The 20705-nt window shown below is 38.2% G+C and overlaps 1 protein-coding gene across 2 annotated transcripts in view; it reads right to left on the bottom strand.

Annotated features, from left to right (window-relative positions):
• PIGL (phosphatidylinositol glycan anchor biosynthesis class L) overlaps positions 1-20705 on the bottom strand; it is a 97369-nt gene that overhangs the window by 73001 nt on the left and 3663 nt on the right. For both annotated transcript variants that reach the window (XM_080680939.1, XM_080680940.1), the window contains exon 2: positions 3182-3281. In XM_080680939.1, coding sequence (XP_080537065.1) covers positions 3182-3281 — 100 coding nt within the window. The remainder of the gene's footprint in view (positions 1-3181; positions 3282-20705) is intronic.

A 20705-nucleotide genomic window follows, 5' to 3' on the forward strand; every position in this document is an offset into this window, starting at 1 on the left:
AGCTACTTTAAGGTATGTATTCTTTTAGAAATTATCTATGTGTACAAAATATGTGGGTGCTTTTTGTTTTCTTTGAAATATAAATAATTCTATGGATTTATATTTAGAAGGACAAACCCAACAAATGAGTACTAAATCCACAGGTTGCATTTTCCAATCACATACAATTCCCAAATGTCTCAGGGACCGTCTCTAATTGCCCTCCTAGCCTGGCTTTCGGCATCGCAGAGAAACAGCCTTCCACAAATGCAGCAGTGGTGACTGCCAGGCCAGCACCTACTATTCAGCTCCTACATCTTGAATTGTTCTGCTCTTTCTTCAACATCTATTACAGTGCCTTACCCATTCCAGGCATTGAATATGCATTATTAACAACATGCATTTCAATATCATATGACTCATTAAATTAACAGAATCCATAGTTATTAAGGAACTGGGTAGAATTACTGAAAGTATCCACTTAGGTGTCTAATGACTGAAATTATGCATTCTTTTCTTGAGAACTGAATTTTCCCCCTCTTTGAGAAATTAGGTAAGGGGTTTACTTGGTAGGCTTCTCTCGCTAAATGTCTCCTAGAAATCCAGCAATGAAGTTCAGAACAATGGAAGAAAAACTGACCATGCACAATGTCATTAAATGGACTCAGACATACATTGGTCTTCAAGTGCAGTAACAAAGTGGTGGCCTACTTTTCCGCAGAAAGCCAGGAATCAATTCCGTCTTCCTTTCTGTTTTTGAATTCTAGCACTGCCATTTATTAAACATCTGAGGAGTCTCTTTAAAAAAATTTTTTTAAGATATATTTTTATTGATTTCAGAGAGGAAGGGATAGGGAGAGATAGAAACATCAATGATGAGAGAGAATCATTGATGGGCGCCTCTTGCATACCCCGCACTGGGGATCAAGCCTGCAACCCGGGCATGTGCCCTGTCTGGGAATCAAATCTTGACCTCCTGGTTCATAGGTCAATGCTCAACCACTGAGCCATGCCGGCAAGGCGAGGATTCTCTTTTTAAAAAAAATATGTTTTTATTGATTTTAGAGAGAGAGGAAGGGAGATGGCAATAGAAACATTGATCAGCTGCCTCCTGCATGCCCCCTACTGAGGATTGTGCCTGCAACCCAGGCATGTGCCCTGATCAGGAATTGAATAGGTGACCTCTTGGTGCACAGAACAATGCTCAACCAACTGAGCCACACTGGCCAGGCCTCAGAGGATTCTCTTAAAGTCTATGAGCTTTTGTTTCTTTGAGTGAAACAAAAAAGGATAATAAAACCTTTCTTGCACAATTAGTGGAAGAATTACATGAGATGGCCTTTGTCAGGCATGAAGTGGGCATAAAATATAGTGGTTGAAGCATAGGCTCTGGATCCAAACTGCTTCAATTCAAATGCCAGCTCTACCACCTATGCTGGATGACAATGGGCAAATTACTCAATCTCTCACTATTCCTCAGTTTCTTATCTATAACATCAGACAAGTAATTGTATTACTTTAAGCATTAAGATCATGTATTTAGTATGGTTTTGGGTACTGACAATGATGGTTTAATACATATTTGCTGTCATTATTATGACTATAGGCCAGCCGTGGGCAAACTACGGCCCGCGGGCCGGATCCGGCCCGTTGGGCTGTTCTATCCAGCCCGCGGAGCTGAAAGAGCGGAGGGTTCTCTTGCTCTCCCCTCTGCTCCTTTACTTTGAATTTATATTAGTTCACACAAACACTCCATCCATGCTTTTGTTCTGGCCCTCCGGTCCAGTTTAAGAACCCATTGTGGCCCTCGAGTCAAAAAGTTTGCCCACCCCTGCTATAGGCCCTCCATAAAACTTTCCTTTCTCTTCTTACCCTTCATTCTTCTCTTTAACTCATCTAAATCACCTGAAATAAAATTCTAAAGCTCTGCCTTTTCTGGATTATGAAGTTAGAGACTGAAGAACTAAAGGTTGCATATTGCTAGGAACTGACTGCATCCTCCCCAAATCCATCTGTTGAAGCATTAACCCCCAATGTGACTGTATTTGGTGATAGGGTCTTTAGGAAGTAATTCAGGTTAAGTGAGGTCATAATGGTAGAACCCTAATCCTATAGGACTGGTGGCCTAAGAAGAGAAAGGGAAATTTCTCTCCTCTCTCTCCCTCCATGTGAGCATACGGTGAGAGGATGGCCACCGGCAAGCTAAGAAGCAAATCCTCTCCAGAGCCGACCCATCTGGGCCGCGATCTGAGAGTTCCAGCCTCCAGAACTCTGAGATCATACGTGGCTGTTGTTGAAGCCACCCTACTGGTATTTTCCTATGGTAGCCTGAGCAGACTAAGATACATGGTTTCTTTGCATCTTCAAACTGGCTTCATGAAAATTTATTTTTAACAAGTTTACTACACTTCTACAGTAGCATTTCAACAAGTAGGGAATGTTGCTGAAGCTTCATGATCTTCAGGATACAGAAAACATGTAAAAAATGACGACATGATGAGAGTGAAGAACTTGATAACCGAGCTGAGATCTTTGGTTTGACTACAGTTCTCACAACTCGGATCTAACCCTCAAAAAACATATTGCGTTGCTGGGCCACTGCAAACACTGCACAGGCAGAAGTCTGTGTGCAAATGGGGTGCCTGAGCAGAGAAGCCCATTAATATTACCATTAATATTACCAGTGAGAAAATAAATCACAATGTATAACCACAGTGTAAAAGGGAAGTATGTTATCTTTGAAAACAAGTGAGCAATGATTTATTTCACAAATTGACTCAAAACCATGTATCTTCCAAAGGTCACTGAGGAAGAAGTCTAGGAACAGAGATTAAGCAACTTCCCTACATGGCACAGTTAATAACCTGATGAAGCTGGGGTTTTAGTCCTGGCAGTCTGGCTCTAGATTTGTGCTTTTAAAAGCATTACAAAATCCACAGGCATCGACAGAGAAGAAGTTCCCCCACAATGATCCCAATAGTTTACCCGGAGCCAAGTAAAACTGAGAATAAATCGAAACTTTTCCCTTATCTCTTTGTAGGACACTGATGTGAACAGGAGCTCCTACCTCGCCCAATCTAACACAGTGAGCATCACTCCCCAAAGGCATTTAACATGATAAAAAATATATTTCATAAGCAGCAGCTAATATAGTGAAACATTAAATGTGTTCTCCATCAAATCTTTAATACAGATGAATTACCTGTTGTCAATAATCATTACATTGGTGGGTGGAATCCCCAACACATCACAGCTCTGCAAAAGTTCTTTCTTACGAATCTCCCCTTGATTGTAGTAATTCCCTGAGGATGACAAATACACAATGGAAGATTTAACAGAGATTTAGGGGTTCACTCATTCTTACCTCATCTTGTTCCAGGATTTAAGCTACCTGAAAAATTTGTGGTTATGATAAAAAGCTGAAAAAAATACAACATTAAGATTATAATCAGAGGAGGAACCAAGATGGTGGCATAGGTAAACACCTGAACTTGCTGTCTCACACAACCACATCAAAACTACAACTAAAAGAAAAAACGGATATCATCCAGAACCACAGGAAAGCTGGCTGAGAGGAAGTTCTATAACAAGAAGGAAAGAGAAAAGCGCATCTAGACTGGTAGGAGGTGCAGAAGCACGGAAGAGCGAAGGTATGGAGGCGTGCGCGGAAATGGGCTGGCAAGGAAACAAACTATATCAAATATTTACATCAGTTTAAGAACTTAATGAAAAGAATTTGATACATAACTGATGGAGGATTTGAGGGTCAAACAGGGAACAGTGAAGTGACCCAAAGATTAGCAACAGCAAGAAGTGACACCAACCCTCGGTTGGAGAGATAAAAGAAGGAGGCAGTGTTACTGGAGCCCAAAGGCCTGGGTTCCCCAAAAGAGCTGAAACTGAAAGAGCTAAACCCTCTTCCTTACAGGGGTCCTCAAACTGCGGCCTGCGGGCCACATGCGGCCCGCCGAGGACATTTATCTGGCCCGCTGGGTGCCGCTGCCTGTCCTGCTTAGCAGCCGACTCGTGCCGGGCCCGCAGTGCGCATAGGAATTTGTTCATAGTTTTTTTTTTTTTTAAACTATAGTCCGGCCCTCCAACGGTCTGAGGGACAGTGAACTGGCCCCCTGTTTAAAAAGTTTGAGGACCTCCCCCCAAGTTGGAGAAATCATGATTTAAAAATGAAACTAGAATAAAAATGGGGGCAAATTACCTGAATAGACATTTCTCCAAAGATGAACAGATGGCCAATAAGCATGTGAAAAGATGCTCAATGTCATTAGTCATCAGGGAAATGCAAGCAGAACCACAATGAGATATCTTTTTATACTCACTAGGACAGTTATAGTATAAAAAAAAGCCACACAAAATAAACAAATGTTAAATTGTAAGTGTAGGTGAGGATGTGGAGAAATTAGAACCCTCACGCACTGCTTGTGGGAACATAAAATAGTACAACTGCTGTGGAAGGGCTGGTGACTCCTCAAAAATTTAAAAATAGAAGTATCATACAAATCAGCAATTCTCCTAGGTATATACACAAAAGAACTGTAAAGAGCGATTCAAACAGATACTTGTATACCCATGTTCATAGCAGCATTATTCACAATAGCTGAAAAATGGAAATAATCCAAATGTCCATAAACAGATGAATGGATAAGCAAATGTGTATACATACAATGGGGTGTTATTCAGCCTTAAAAAGGAATAAAATTCTGCCCTGGCCGGTGTTACTCAACGGTTAGAGCATTGGCCTGTGCACTGAAGGGTCATGGGTTCACTTACTGGTCAAGGGTACATACCTGGGTTGCAGGTTTGATCCCTGGCCTTGGTTAGGGTGTGTGCAGGAAGCAACCAATCGATGTGTCTTTCTCACATGATGTTTCTCTCTCCTCTGTCTCTCTCCCCCTCCCTCCTTCCTTTCCACTCTCTCTGAAAAGCAATGGGAAAAATATCCTTGGTGAGGATTAATAACACCAACAAAAAGGAATAAAGTTCTGATATATCCTTCAAACTTTGAAATCATGCTAATTAAAATACGCGGGATATAAGAGGGCAATTATTCTATGATTCCACTAATATTAAGTATTTAGAATAGTCAATTTCATAGATATAGAAAATAGAATAGTGGTTGCCCGGGGTTGGGGAGAGGAAGGAATGGGAATTATTAATAGGTGGAATTCTGTTTGGGATGATGAAAAAGTTCTGAAAATAGATAGTGGAGATGGTTATACAATATTGTGAATGTACTTAATGCCACTCACTGAATTGAATACTTAAAAATGACTAAAATGGTAAATTTTGTTATGTATAATTGATCACAATAAAAATATTTTAAAAATTAGATTTGCATTGAATAAAATATTTCAATTATGAGTTATCACTGTAAAACAAAGTTATGCCTTTAAAATTGGCAAAATAATTTTTTAAAAGATCATTAAAAAAATACTGAGCATATATCTATGCAGCCAAGATTAAGAAACACTGCCACATGCTGTTATCAACCAATATACCTGTACTTGTAAGTATGTATTTTTTCATTATTCCCAAAAGGAGTACATTAATATTAACCTTTAGTAACGGAAATATGACTTTTTCATTAGTTTCTCTGATCTATGACCATGGATAGTTATTAACAAGGCCAACCATATTGGAAGCTGTGTTTTTCTGAATATGACAGGCATATTTGTACCAGATGGAATGAGACGTATGCACTGCATAAAAACAGTGTTCAACTCACTGCAACGAGCAGTTATAACAAGAATTTCCAATACTAAGCTCTTCAAAATTCATTACATTTTGTTGATTATTCCCATTCTATACTTTTATCAGGTTAGTCCTATTGCATTCCCTTTCTTTCTTTTATTATTTTTTTAATCCTCTCCCGAGGATATTTTTCCATTGATTTTTTTTAGAGTAGAAGAGAGAGGAAAAGACAGACAGAAACATCCATGTGAGAGAAACACATCAATTAGCTGCCTCTTGCACAAGCCCTGACCATGGCCCATCTGGGGAGGAGCCTGCAATCGAGGTATGTGCCCTTTACTGGAATCGAACCTGGAATCCTTCCGTCTGTAGGCCAATGCTCTATCCACTCAGCCAAAACGGCTCCTTTCTTTCTTTTAAAAAAATGTTTTTACTGATTTGAGAGAGAGAGAGATAGGGAAAGAAACACTGATGAGAGAGAACTATCAATCGGCTGCCTCCTGCACGCCCCCTACTGGGGACTGAGCCCACAACCCAGGTATGTGTCCTGACAGAATGGAACAGGTAACCTCATGATGCACAGGACATGGCATCCAACCAAGCCACACTGGCCAGGGCTGCATTTTTTTTTTCCACACTTGCTTCTTTCCCTTTTTCACTGTTCACAGACAACCTCTGTCACTGTAGAATTTTCTTTGGTCTCTGATATGATCTCTTCCCTGTTTATTAACATTTCTTTTATGGCTTCTCATGGTTTAAGCAAGTCCTTTATTTTTGCACTTAAAAGTCTTAACTCATTGAGTAAATAAAAACTTTGAAAAGAGTGTAACAATTCTTCAATTAAGTAAATAAATACTCAGCAGGACATAAATATTTTTAGAAACACATACACTATATTAGGTTCAAAATAGGGGATGTGTATAAGATTACCTGACATATAAATTCTAAGCTTACTTATAAGAAAGCTAAGTAAATATATACTTAGAAATATATAATCTCTCTATATAAAAGCCTAATATGCAAATTGTCCCCTCAGGAGTTCAACAGGGAGTTTGATTGCTTGCTATGACGTGCACTGACCACCAGGGAGTGGCGCAGAACCAAGAAAGGCCCCTGCCGGCAGCCGGCAGCGGGGGAAGGAAGGCCCCAGTGGACAGTCAGAAGGCCCCAATCGGCCCTGATCGCCAGCCAGGCCTAGGGACCCTACCGATGCATGAATTTTGTGCACCAGGCCTCTAGTATTCTTATAAATAGTTAACCTACCATCAACATCAACATTTATGAATAGGCATTGTTTTCAGTTAATCACTGGTTCCCTATGCATTCTTTGGTTGGCATTATCATGTAGAAATCCTATTAACCTAAACCTTAGAGAAAAGCGCCTAAGTATTTATATAAATGTATATTTATAAAAGAGGACCACAGATATGTAACCTTTGAGTCATGTTGTAAAGTTTTATAGCTCCCTTAAACATAATATATATATATGTGTGTGTGTATATTTTAATATTTTTTATTGATTTTTTTACAGAGAGGAAGGGAGAGAAAGGGATAGAGAGTTAGAAACATCGATTCAGCTGCCTCCTGCACACTTCCTACTAGAGATGTGTCTGCAACCAAGGTACATGCTCTTGACTGGAATCAAACCTGGGACCCTTCAGTACACAGTCTTATGCTCTATCCACTAAGCTAAACTGGTTAGGGCCATAATTTATATTTTTAAATGTTACTAATTTATTTCATTCTTTTTTGGGGAGGGGGTTAATCCTCACCCGTGGATATTTTTCCCATTGATTTTTAGAGAAAGTGGAAGGGTGGGAGGGGGAGAGGAGAGATAAACATTGATGTGAGAGAGACATCAACTGGTGGCCTCCTGCATGCTCCCCGACAGGGGCCAGGGATCAAACCTGCAACCCAGGTACTTGTTCTTGACCAGAAATCAAACCAAATACTCTTTGGTCCACAGGCCAATGCTCTAATTACTGAACCAAATCGGCCAGGGGTAATTTATTCCATTCTTAATAGAATATAGTCAGTACTTCAGTTTTTTTGTTTGTGTTATTTTAGAAATCTCAAAAATTTTGGGTCAGAAAGAAGAGACAGATGAGACTAATACTTTTGAGGCTAGATCTAAATATCTCTCAATAGGGAAGACTTTGAAGAATTATTTATGATTAAAAATCATTATTAAAGATATCCTGATAAGTTGTTTTAGGAAATATGATGAATCAATCAGATGCCCTCTTAGTATAGGACACCTGAACATGTGAAATACAAGGCAAACATGTAACAGAAAGTATGGCTGAATTAGCAGGAAAGTAAGGGCTATCTGAGGTTTTCAACATAGGGAAACACAAATCAGATAAGTAGAGTGGAGCTGAAGCCGGAGTATCTGCCTATGCCTGGTGGCCTAAAATCAGGGCAGGAGATGAAGCTTGGGCACAAATAATGAGAACTCCCCACAAAGACAGGACCTTCAAAAGGCAATACTACAGTGGGTGAACCAGATAAACCTCCACGGAAATGTGAGGCCACATCTCTGTCTCAGACTTGGTTCTAGTGGAAGGGAAATGCCACCTCCTAAGGATTGTTAACTATACACTTGCCTTTACTTGGTGTGGCACACTGTATTATCCAAAAATAGCTACAGTAGTATTTCTAGTCCCACATGCACTTCTAGAACCTTGTTGCTCCATATGAAGAACTGAAGTCTATTTCTCTCCATGAACCTGGATGTGACTTGTGACTGCCTCGACAAACAGAATTCAGTGAAATGATACGGCATGATTTCCAAGACTAGGCCATAAAAGTGATGTGGCTGCCTCTCCAGATACTAGCCCAGAAACACAGCCACTGGGATGTGAGGAAACCCAAGCTATGTGGATTTACTATATATGGACTCTATGTTGATGTTCTGGCCAATATCTCAAGCTAAGTCAGGTGATTCTAGTTCCCAGCCTTTGGATCCTCCAGCTTTGATACTAAACATCCTGAGGCAGAGACAACTGTACTCTGAAACCATGAGAAATAAAGTTTATTACTGTTTTAAGCCACTAGTTTCGAGATAATTTGTTATATAGCATCAGACAACTAATGCACTTGTGTTTGGACCCTGAATTTACATTACCTCTGTGGACTGAAAAAAAATCTCTATCATTTAAAAATTTTAGTAGTGTCCTTTGCTGCCTGGCTGAAGCAAACATAATTCTTCAAAATATCATCACAAGTATGTTTTCAAGGAACATGTACATACAATAAAAAAATCACAAATACACATGGAAACAAGTCACTCAGAATGAGTTACTCAAAGAGCAGAATCAGACACACAGATTGCAGAAATTAGAATTATTAGAGCAGATATGTGCTTAATATATTTAAAGAATTTGCAAAATGAAAGCCTAGACATGAGAAATAGATTAAAGGTCAAAATTACTAATCTCAATACTACATATATAAGACCTTTATTATAAAACTATTTACAGATATATTGTAGGAAGCCAATACAAATAAAGGGACATACTATAAAATCATAGATGGAAAGACTTTATATTGGAAATAAGTCAATTTTCTCTATAATGCTTAATAGTCAGTGAGATTCCAATGAAAATGCCAGCAAGGTTTTTCCTTCAATGTGACCAAACTAACTGTAAAATATACTCAGAGGAAAAAAGGTAAAAAACAGCAAATACACCCTGAAGAACAACAAATCAGAGGGCTGGCTATACCAGATAATACTGCCATAAAATCTACAGTAATTAAGACAGCATGATATTGGCATAGGGAATCCGAACTGACTAAAGGAACAGTATGTAGATTGGAAATACATGAAAATTTGTATATAATGAGAGTTGGCAGTGCATCTGGAGGGGAAAGGATGAGCTAAATTTGTTTCCCTGACTCCAGTCGTTGCCTCCCAATCATTCTCCAATTGCCACCAGAATGAGCTTTCCAAAACACAGAACTGTTTTTTTTAACTCTCCAGCCAAATGTATTCATAACACCCTACTATCTACTATAGCTTTCTCCTGCCTGTATATTAACAGGTTACATAAATTGAGAGAAATGCTAGACTAAATAAAGTTAAATAGGATTTTTTACAGCAAGGTTTCTCAAAGATGTTAATATTCTAACAAGGAATTTGAACCTCTGAATGGGGGATAGCACATCTGGCTAATTTAACCAAACTAGTCAGGCCAAAGCATTTTTTAAGAAATAGCAACTTGATAAATTAGTGTTTCTGGAATCATACACTGGAAATCAAAATAGTTATTTTAACTGACATAGCGTACAAGGCAATGCGAAAGGCAGATTGGTTGCTTTTATGCTGAACAATTTAGGACAGGGAAGAGCCACAGGGTCCTGGCTCCTCTACATTCTAGCTGGTCACTTTGGTCAAGTTACTTTAACTTCTTCATAATTCAATTTCCCTATCTGTAAAATGGGAATAACACATTATGTTTATAATGCTTTTTATATATAATAATTCCTGTCATAGGATTGCTGAAATTAAATAACCCACTAATAACAAAATATTATATTTTTTCCTGCTTCTCCCTACCCTCAAAAACTGGAGATGTAGTTAGAATGAATTATTCATACAAGTCTAAGACTTAACTGATGATTTTACTATTGCCTATAATGACTTGCCCCATTTCCTATATACCCTGTCCTATTCTTAAAGACCAGCTCAAAAAAAAACACAAAAAACCTCTTTGGAGAAGTTCCTTTAATCCAACCCCCTGAAAAGAGAATCCATGCTTTCCTTCATTTTGTGTCCATTGTACTTTATCACACCCTTACAGTTTTCATTATATGGTATCAAAAATTATTATTTTTTTTATTTACCTATTTTTTTAAATTTCTTTATTGATTAAGGTATTACATATGTGTCCTTATTCCCCCATTACCCCCCACCTCCCATTCATGCCCCCACCCCCCTGTTGTCTGTGTCCATTGATTACGCTTACATGCATGCATGTAAGTCCTTTGGTTGTTCTCTCCCCCTTACCCCCATCCTCCCCTACGTTCCCTGAGATTTGATGTTCTGATTAATGTTTCTCTGTCTCTGGATCTATTTTTGTTCATCAGTTTATGTTGTTCATTATCTTCCACAAATTAGTGAGATCATGTGATATTTACCTTTCTCTGCCTGGCTTATTTCACTTAGCATAATGCTCTCCATCTCCATCCATGTTGTTGCAAATGGTAAGAACTCCTTTTTTACCACAGTGTAGTATTCCATTGTGTAGATGTACCACAGTTTTTTAATCCACTCATCTGCTGATGGGCACTTAGGCTGTTTCCAAATCTTAGCTATGGTGAATGGTGCTGCTACGAACATAGGGGTGCATATATCCTTTCTGATTGGTGTTTCTAGTTTCTTGGGATATATTCCTAGAAGTGGGATCACTGGGTCAAATGGGAGTTCCATTTTTAGTTTTTGAGGAAACTCCATACTGTTCTCCATAGTGGCTGCACCATTCTGCATTCCCACCAGCAGTGCACGAGGGTTCCTTTTTCTCCGCATCCTTGCCAGCACTTGTCATTTGTTGACTTGTTGATAATAGCCATTCTGACAGGTGTGAGATGGTACCGCATTGTTGTTTTGATTTGCATCTCTCTGATGATTAGTGACTTTGAGCAGGTTTTCATATGTCTCTTGGCCTTACTTCTGTCTTCTTTTGAAAAGTGTCTATTTAGATTAGTTGCCCATTTTTTGATTGGGTTGTTTATCTTCTTTTTGTTAAGCTGCATGAGTTCCCTGTAAATGTTGGAGATTAAACCCTTATCGTTGATATCATTGGCAAATATGTTTTCCCATGCAGTGGGCTTTCTTGTTGTTTTATTGATGGTCTCCTTTGCTGTGAAAAAGCTTTTTATTTTGATGTAGTCCCATTTGTTTATTTTCTCTTTAGTTTCCATTGCCCTAGGAGCTGTATCAGTGAAGAAATTGCTTCGGTATATATCAGAGATATTTCTGGCTGTGGATTCCTCTGGTATTTTTATGGTTTCTCATCGTATGTTTAAGTCCGTGATCCATTTTGAGTTTATTTTTGTGTATGGTGTAAGTTGGTGGTCTAGTTTCATTTTTTTTTTGCATGTATCTGTCCAATTTCCCCAACACCATTTATCGAAGAGACTGTCTTGACTCCATTTTATGTTCATGCCTCCTTTGTCAAATATTAATTGAATGTAGTGATTTGGGTCGATTTCTGGGTTCTCTATTCTATTCCATTGATCTATATGTCTGTTCTTGTGCCAGTACCAGGCAGTTTTGAGAACAGTGGCTTTGTAATACAGCTTGAAATCTGGTATTGAGATCCCACCTACTTTGTTCTTCTTTCTCAGGATTGCTGTGGCTATTCAGGGTCTTTTTTTTTTTTATTATTCCAGATGAATTTTTGTGGAGTTCCTTCTAGGTCTGTGAAATATGCCATTGGTATTTTAATGAGTGCATTGAATCTATAGATTGTTTTGGGTACTATGGACATTTTAATGATGTTGATTCTCCCAATCCATGAACATGGTATGTTCTTCCATCTGTTTACGTCTTCCTCTTTCTCTTTTTTAAGTGTCCTGTAGTTTTCCACGTATAGGTCTTTTACCTCCTTAGTTAAGTTTATTCCTAGGTATCTTAATTTTTTTGGTGTGATGGTAAATGGGATTGCTTTTTCAGTCTTTCTGTAAGTTCACTATAGGTGTATAGAAATGCCATAGATTTCTTGGCATTAATTTTGTATCCTGCTACATTGCTGAATTCATTTATTAAGTCTAATAGTTTTTTGATGGAGTCTTTCAGATTTTTTATGTACAATATCATGTCATCTGCAAATAAGGACAGCTTTACTTCTTCTTTTCCAATTTGGATGCCTTTTATTTCTTCTTCTTGTCTAATTGCAGTGGCTAATACTTCCAGTACTAGGTCAAACAGGAGTGGTGACAGTGGGCATCCCTGTCTTGTTCCTGGTCTTAGGGGAAATGGTTTTAGTTTTTGCCCATGGAGTATGATGTTAGCTGTGGGTTTATCATATATAGCTTTTATTATGTTGAGGTATGATCCTTCTATTCCCTCCTTGCTGAGAGTTTTGATCAAGAAAGGGTGTTGGATTTTGTCAAATGTTTTTTCTGCATCAATTGATATGACTGTGTGAATTTTATCTCTCAGTTTGTTTATGTGATGTGTCACGTTTATTGATTTGCAGATATTGTACCATCCTTGCATTCCTGGGATATATCCTACTTGGTCATGGTGTATGATCTTTCTGATGTACTGCTGGATCCGATTTGCTAGAATTTTGTTGAGGATTTTGGCATCTACGTTCATGAGGGTTATTGGCCTGTAATTCTCTTCCATTGTGTTGTCTTTATCTGGTTTTGGTATTAGGGTGATGCTGGCTTCATAGAAGGAGCTTGGAAGTGTTCCTTCCTCTTGAATTTTTTGGAATAGTCTGAGGAGGATAGGTTTTAGTTCTTCCTTGAATGTTTGGTAAAACTCCCCTGTGAAGCCGTCTGGCCCAGGGCTTTTGTTTGCCGGAAGCTTTTTGATGACTGCTTCAATTTCCTCCATAGTTATTGGCCTATTGAGATGTTTAGATTCTTCCTGATTGAGTTTTGGAAGGTTATATTTTTCTAGGAATATGTCCATTTCCTCCAGGTTGTCCAGTTTGTTGGAATAGAGTTGTTTGTAGTATTTTTTTTTTTAACAATCCTTTGTATTTCGGTGGGGTCTGTTGTTATTTCACCTCTTTCATTTCTGATTTTATTTGGGTCCTCTCTCTTTGCTTCTTGGTGAGTCTGGCTAGAGGTTCATCAATCTTGTTTATCCTTTCAAAGAACCAGCTCTTGGTTTTGTTGATCTTTTGTATTGTTTCTTTGGTCTCTATGTCATTTATCTCTGCTCTGATCTTTATTATTTCCTTCCTCTGCTTACACTGGGCTTTTCTTGTTGCTCTCTTTCTAACTCTTTGAGTTGTACAGTTAGGTAATTTATTACCATTGTTTCTTGTTTTTTGCAGTAGGCTTGTAGAGCTATAAACTTTCCTCTCAAGATTGCTTTCGCTGTGTCCCATAGATTTTGGATTGTAGTGTTTTCATTGTCATTTGTTGCCATGATGTTTTTTATTTCTTCCTTGATCTCTCTGGTAACCCAGTCATTGTTAATAGCATGCTGTTTAGTCTCCATGTGTTTGATTTTTTTGGATTGTTTTTATTGTAGTTGATTTCCAGTTTTATGCCACTGTGATCTGAGAAGATGCTTGATATGATTTCTATCTTCTTGAATTTGAAGAGACTTTGCCTATGACCCAACATATGGTCTATCTTTGAAAATGACCCATGTGCACTTGAGAAGAATGTATATTCTGTGGCTTTGGGGTGAAATGTTCTGAAGATGTCAATTAATTCCATCTGGTCTAGTGAGTCATTTAGGATTGATGTTTCTTTGCTGATTTTTTGCTTAGAGGATTTGTCCAGTGGTGATAGTGGGGTATTAGTCTCCTACTATGATGCTATTGCTGTCAATGTCTCCTTTGATATCCTCCAGGAGTTTTTTTTTTATGTATTTGGGTGCTCCTGTATTGGGTGCTTATATGTTTACCAGAGTTATTTCTTTTTGTTGGATTGCTCCCTTTAGTATTATGAAGTGGCCTTCCTTATCTCTTGTTATGTCCTTCACTTTGAGATCTAATTTGTCAGATAAAAGTATTGCTACCCCAGCTTTTTTTTCATTTCCATTCGCCTGAAAAACCTTTTTCCATCCCTTCACCCTCAGTCTCTGTGTGTCTTTTTTTCTGAGGTGGGTTTCTTGTAGACAGCAGATATATGGGTCGTGTTTTCTTATCCAATCCATTACCCTATGACTTTTGATTGGGGCATTTAATCCATTTACATTTAAAGTTATTATTGATAGGTACTTATTTGTCGCCATTTTTATTCTTTACCTCTGTGTTCCTTCTTCGCTTCCTATTTCTTTTTTTTTTTTTTTACAGCAGACCCTTTAGCATTTCTTGCATTGCTGGTAATAAACTCCCTTAGTCCTTTTTTGTCTGTGAAGCTCCTGATTTTACCTTCAATTTTGATTGATAGCCTTGGTGGGTACAGTATTCTTGGATTCAGACCCCTCCTTTGCGTGACTTTGTATATTTCATTCCATTCCCTTCGGGCCTGATGAGTTTCTGTTGAGAAATCAGTTGCTAGTCTGATGGGGGTTCCTTTGTAGGTAACTTTCTGTCTCTCTCTGGCCGCTTTTAAGATTCTTACTTTGTCGTTGGTGTTTGCCAATTTAATTATAATGTGCCTTGGCGTTGGTCTTTTGGGGTTCATTTTGCTTGGGACTCTGTGAGCTTCTTGGATTTGTGTGGGTTTTTTCTTCCCTATATCAGGGAAGTTTTCTGTCACTATATCTTCAAACAGGTTTTCTATTCCTTGCTCAGTTTCCTCTCCTTCTGGCACCCCTATTATGCGGATGTTGTTTTGTTTCGTATTGTCCCAAAGTTCCCTTAGGCTCTCCTCCTGCTTTTAATTTTTTTTTTTCTAGAAGCTGCTCTACTTGGGTATTTTTTCCTACCTTGTCTTCTAGCTCACTGATGCAGTCCTCTGCTTCTTCTAGTCTACTCTTGATGCTTTCTATTGAGTTCTTTACAGCAGCGATGTCATTTTTCATTTCTTCTTGGTTCTTCTTCATTTCCTCTTGGATCTTACTCATATTGTCGAATTTGTCTTCCATTCTTTTCAGCCACCTTATGAATATTTCTCTGAATTCTTTCCCTGGAAGGTTGCTTGCCTCCATTTTGTTTACTTCCTTTACTGGTGATGCCTGCTTTTCTTTCATATGTCGGCTGTTTCTTTGTCTCCCCATGGTCTCTCTTCTCTGGGTGTCTGGTTATGTAGTTCTCTCTCTCCTTTCCGTGGTGAAGTGTAGAGCTCCTCTGAATCTGCGTGTTTGTGCCAATTGGAGACCAGTGCTCTGGGGTTCGCACCTGTTCGGTGGGTGCCGCAGTTGTAGATTTTCAGGCTTCAGATAACATCCACTTTCCACTTCAAGATGGCGTGGTCTCTGCGTCCAAGCCAGTGGCTCCAGGAGGGAACCCAGCAGCAGTGAGGGCTGCCCGGTCAGGGGAGCCCCGTCCAGCAGTCCCCACCTTCTCCTGGAGTATAGCTGTCCCTTAACCAACAGACACTCCCCGTGCGACCCTCAGCTGTTATTTCTATCTGCTCCGGGACAAGGCTCGGGACACGTCTGTCTATTCCGCCGCCATATTTCCACCCTGAAATGGTAATATCTTTTTTTCTGGTATCACAAATTATTTACTTTCCTTTTTTTTTCATGTTAGAGTAAGTCAGTAGTTTAATATACCAATTTAATGTTTAATACACCAATTGTTGAATGAATTGGGAATTTTGAAAGTAATTTTAAAAATTAAAAGAGAAAACAATCTAAATAGCAAGTTGGATTCAGTGGAAGTAATGAAACAGCAATAAGGATACTGAGTGTTTAATACGTGCTAACGGCACACTTGACATTTTTTTATTTGAAACAATTTTGATTTTTGGTCCTAACCTATTGAAAAATAAGGAGAAATTTATAAAAGAAACCAACACATTGACCTGGCTGGGGTTTCTCAATGGTTAAGAGTGTCGGCCTAGCACCAAAATGTCTTGGGTTTGATTTCCAGTCAAGGGTAAGTACCTGGGTTGTAGGGTAGGGGCAGGTGTAGGAGATAACCCATCTATGTGTCTCTCTCACATCATTGTTTCTCTCTCTCCTTCCCTCAGTTCTAGTCTCTCTAAAATTCAATGGAAAAAATATCCTCGGGTGAGGATTAACAACAACAATAAAGAATCCAATGCACCTATAATACTTAGTTAATAAAACCCAGACTTCTTTGCCAGATCTTGAAACAAATTAGCTTATAATTTGACTTCTATAGTTATCGTTATAGTATAAAAGATAAATAAAATTAAAAGTAAAAAAAACCAACAAACAAAAAGGAGGTCTTTAACTACATTTGTTTGCAATTGATATCCTTATCAGCACAAATTTGAGAAGAAAGGTGCTTAGACCCAAATTCTCAAGAACCATGAAAAATAGTTTAATATTACTAGCAAATAAATGTTAATCAAATAAAGAAATATTATTTAAAAAATACTATTCCATGCTAGAGAGGGTACTATATATATTAAGACAGAGATTCTCATGATATGATACTGTATATAGAGAACCCTAAAGATACCAGCAAAAAACCATTATAACTTATAAATGAATTCAGTAAAGTAGCATGATACAAAATAAATATCCAGGAACAGTTGCATTTTTAAACAATGTATTAAATTAAAAAAATTGATTTCAGAGAGAGGAAGGAAGAGGGAGAGAGAGATAGAAACATCAATGATGAGAGAGAATCATTGATTGGTTGCTTCCTGCAACAGCCCCCACCAGGGATTGAGCCCACAACCCAGGCATGTGACCTGATCAGGAATCCAACCATGACCTCCTTGTTCATGGCTTGATGCTCAACTACTGAACCACCCGGCTGGGCTCAGTTGCATTTTTATACACCAATAATGAACTATCAGAAAGGGAAACTAAGAAAACAATCCCATTCACAATTGCTTAAAAAAACAACAACCTAGGAATAAATTTAACCAAGGATGTAAAAGTCCTGTACTTGGAAAATTATAAGACATTGAAGAAAGAAACTGAAGAAGATACAAATAAGTGGAAGCGTATACGTGTTCATGGATAGGAAGAATTAACACCATTAAAATGTTCCTACCACCCAAAGCAATCTATAGATCCAATGCAATTCCTATCAATATGCAATGGCACATTTCACAGAACTAGAACAAATATTCCAAAAATTTATATGGAACCACAAGAGACCCTGAGTAGCTATAGCAATCTTGAGAAAGAAGAACAACGTTGGAAGAATCATGCTACCTGATATCAAACTATACATACTACAAGCCCATAGTAATCAAAACAGTGTGGTACTGGTATTAAAACAGACATATAAATCAATGGAACAGAACAGAGAGCACAGAAATGAACCCATGAGTTTACTAGGTGTACTGGTTAATAATGCGGATTTTTTTCAATAGATGTAGTTACACATACGTTGATATATATGCGATTTGATATGTATGCTATTTTGTTGTATTGACAAACTTCAAAACTTCTTATGTAAAATTTGCTGAAGGTGTCAACATCATAGATATTTTTACACTTAAAAATGTCAAATTTTGTGCCAAAAAAAGAGTATTTGTGGAAAGTTTTAATTCATTACTTTATTTTGAAGAAAAGTGCAGCTGAATACTTTGGGAAGCTTAGGGTGAACATGCTCCATCTCAAGATACTTGTGAACACTGGTTTAAACGCTTTAAAAGTGATGATTTCGGCCTAACCAGTTTGGCTCAGAGCATCGGCTTGGGGACTGAAGGGTCCTAGGCTTGATTCCAGTCAAGGGCATGTACCTTGGTTGCTGGCACATTCCCAGTAGAGGGTGTGCAGGAGGCAGCTGATCCATGTTTCTAACTCTCTATCCCTCTCCCTTCCTCTCTGTAAAAAATCAATAAAATATATATTAAAAAAAAAAGTGATGATTTCGATGTGAAAGACAAAGAACATCCAGGTCAACCGAAAAAGTTTGAAGACCAACAATTACAAGCATTATTGGATGAAGATGCGTGTCAAACTGAAAAACAACTTGCAGAAAGATTAAACATTGCTCAGTAAACAATTTCCGATCATTTACAAGCAATGGAAAAGATTTTAAAGGAAGGAAAATGGGTGCCACAACAACTGAATGAAAGACAAATGGAAAACCGAAAAGTCATCAGTAAAATGTTGCTTCAACGGCACTAAAGTCTTTTTTTGCATTGAATTGTGACTGGCGATGAAAAGTGGATTTATTTTGAGAATCCCAAATGCACAAAATCATGGGTTGATCCAGGTCAACCATCAACATCGACTGCAAGGCCAAACTGCTTCGGAAAGAAGACAATGCTCTGCGTTTGGTGGGATCGGAAGGTGTGGTGTATTATGAGCTTCTAAAAACAGGTGAAACCGTTAATACTGATCGCTACCAACAACAAATAATCAATTTGAACCACGCTTTCATTGTGAAATGACCAGAATGTGCAAGAAAACACGGCAAAGTAATTTTGCTTCATGATGACACACCATCACACACTTCAAAACCAGTTAAAGACATGTTAAAAGATCTTGTTTGGGAAGTATTAACCCACCTGCCGTATTCGTCAGACCTTGCTCCTTCAGATGACCACTTGTTCCGATTGATGGCACCTGCACTTTCTGAGCAGCACTTCAAAACGTACGAAGAAGTGGAAAATTGGGTCTCTGAATGGTTTGCCTCAAAACAAGAAAGGTTCTATTGGGATGGTATCCATAAATTACCTGAAAGATGGGGAAATGTGTAGCTAGCAATGGACATTACTTTGAATAAAGCACTTTTGATGTTTCTCTTAAAAGTATCATGTTTTCTTTGATTACAAAATCCCCTATTATTAACCGGTACACCTAGTAAAGTCAATTAATAGTTGACAAAGGCGGCAAAAACATACAATGAGGTAAAAATAATTTATTCAACAAATGACATTGGGAATATTGGACAGATACATGCAAAAAATGAAACTAGACCACCTTCTCACACCATAGAATAAACTCAAAATGGATTAAAGACTTAAATGTTAGTCTTTTAAAACCATAAAAATGCTAGAAAAAAACATAAGCAGTAAAATCTCGGACATTTCTCGTAGCATTATTTTTTCTGATATATCTGCTTGGGCAAGGACAACAAAGGAAAAATTAAGCAAATGGGACTATATTAAACTAAAAAGTTTTTGTACAGCAAAAGAAACCATCAACAAAATGAAAAGACAACCCACTGAGTGGGAGAACATATTTGCCAATGATACATCTGATAAGGGGCTAATATCCAAAATTTATAAAGAACTTATATAGCACAACACCAAAAAACCCAAACAATCCAATTAAAAAATGGACAAAGGACCTAAATAGACACTTCTCCAAAGAGGACATACAGATGGACAATAAGCATGAAAAGGTACTTGATGTCACTAGTCATCAGAGAGATTCAGGTTAAAACCACAATGAGATATCACCTCACGCTTGTCGGAATGGTTATCATCAATAAATCAACAAACAACAAATGTTGGAGAGGATGTAGAGAAAAGGGAATCCTTGTGCACTGTTGGTGGAAATGCAGATTGGTGTAGCCACTGTGGAGAGCAGTATGGAATTACCTCAAAAAACTAAAAATGGAACTGCCTTATGACCCAGTGATTACACTTCTGGGAATTTATCCAAGAAAACCTGAAACACCGATTCAAAAGAATATATGCACCTTTATATTACTTGCAGCATTTACAATAGCCAAGATTTGGAAGCAGCCTAGGTGTTCATCAGTAGATGATTGGGTATAAAAGCCGTGGTACATTTACACAATGGAATACTACTTGGCCATAAAAAAGAAGGAAATCTTACCTTTGCAACAGTATGGATGGATCTGGAGAGTATTATGCTGAATGAAACAAGCCAGTCAGAGAAAGGCAAGTACCATGTGATTTCACTCATATGTGGAATCTAATGAACAAAATGAACTAACAAGCAAACAGAGACAGTTTTATAGAGAGCAGGTTGACAGCTGTTGGGAATAGGTTGGCGGTTGGGGGTGTGGGTGGGGGTGGTGGAGGGATTGAGGAAAAAAGAAAAAGGATAAAACACTCATGGATATGGACAATAGTGTGGTGATTGTGGGCTGTGGCGGGGAGGGGGTTGTTGGGAGAAAGTGGAGAGGGTATGGGGGGATAAATGGTGAGAGAGATTTGATTGAGGGTGGTGAACATGCAATATAGTGTATAGATGATGTATGCACATGAAACCTGTATAATTTTGTTAACTAGTGTCACCCCAATAAATTCCATAAAAAGAAAGAAAAAAACAACACAGATTCTCATTACCAGTCAGTGAGACTATTAGT

This window comes from Plecotus auritus (genome assembly GCF_963455305.1).
Source record: "Plecotus auritus genome assembly, chromosome: 7".
NCBI lineage: Eukaryota > Metazoa > Chordata > Mammalia > Chiroptera > Vespertilionidae > Plecotus > Plecotus auritus.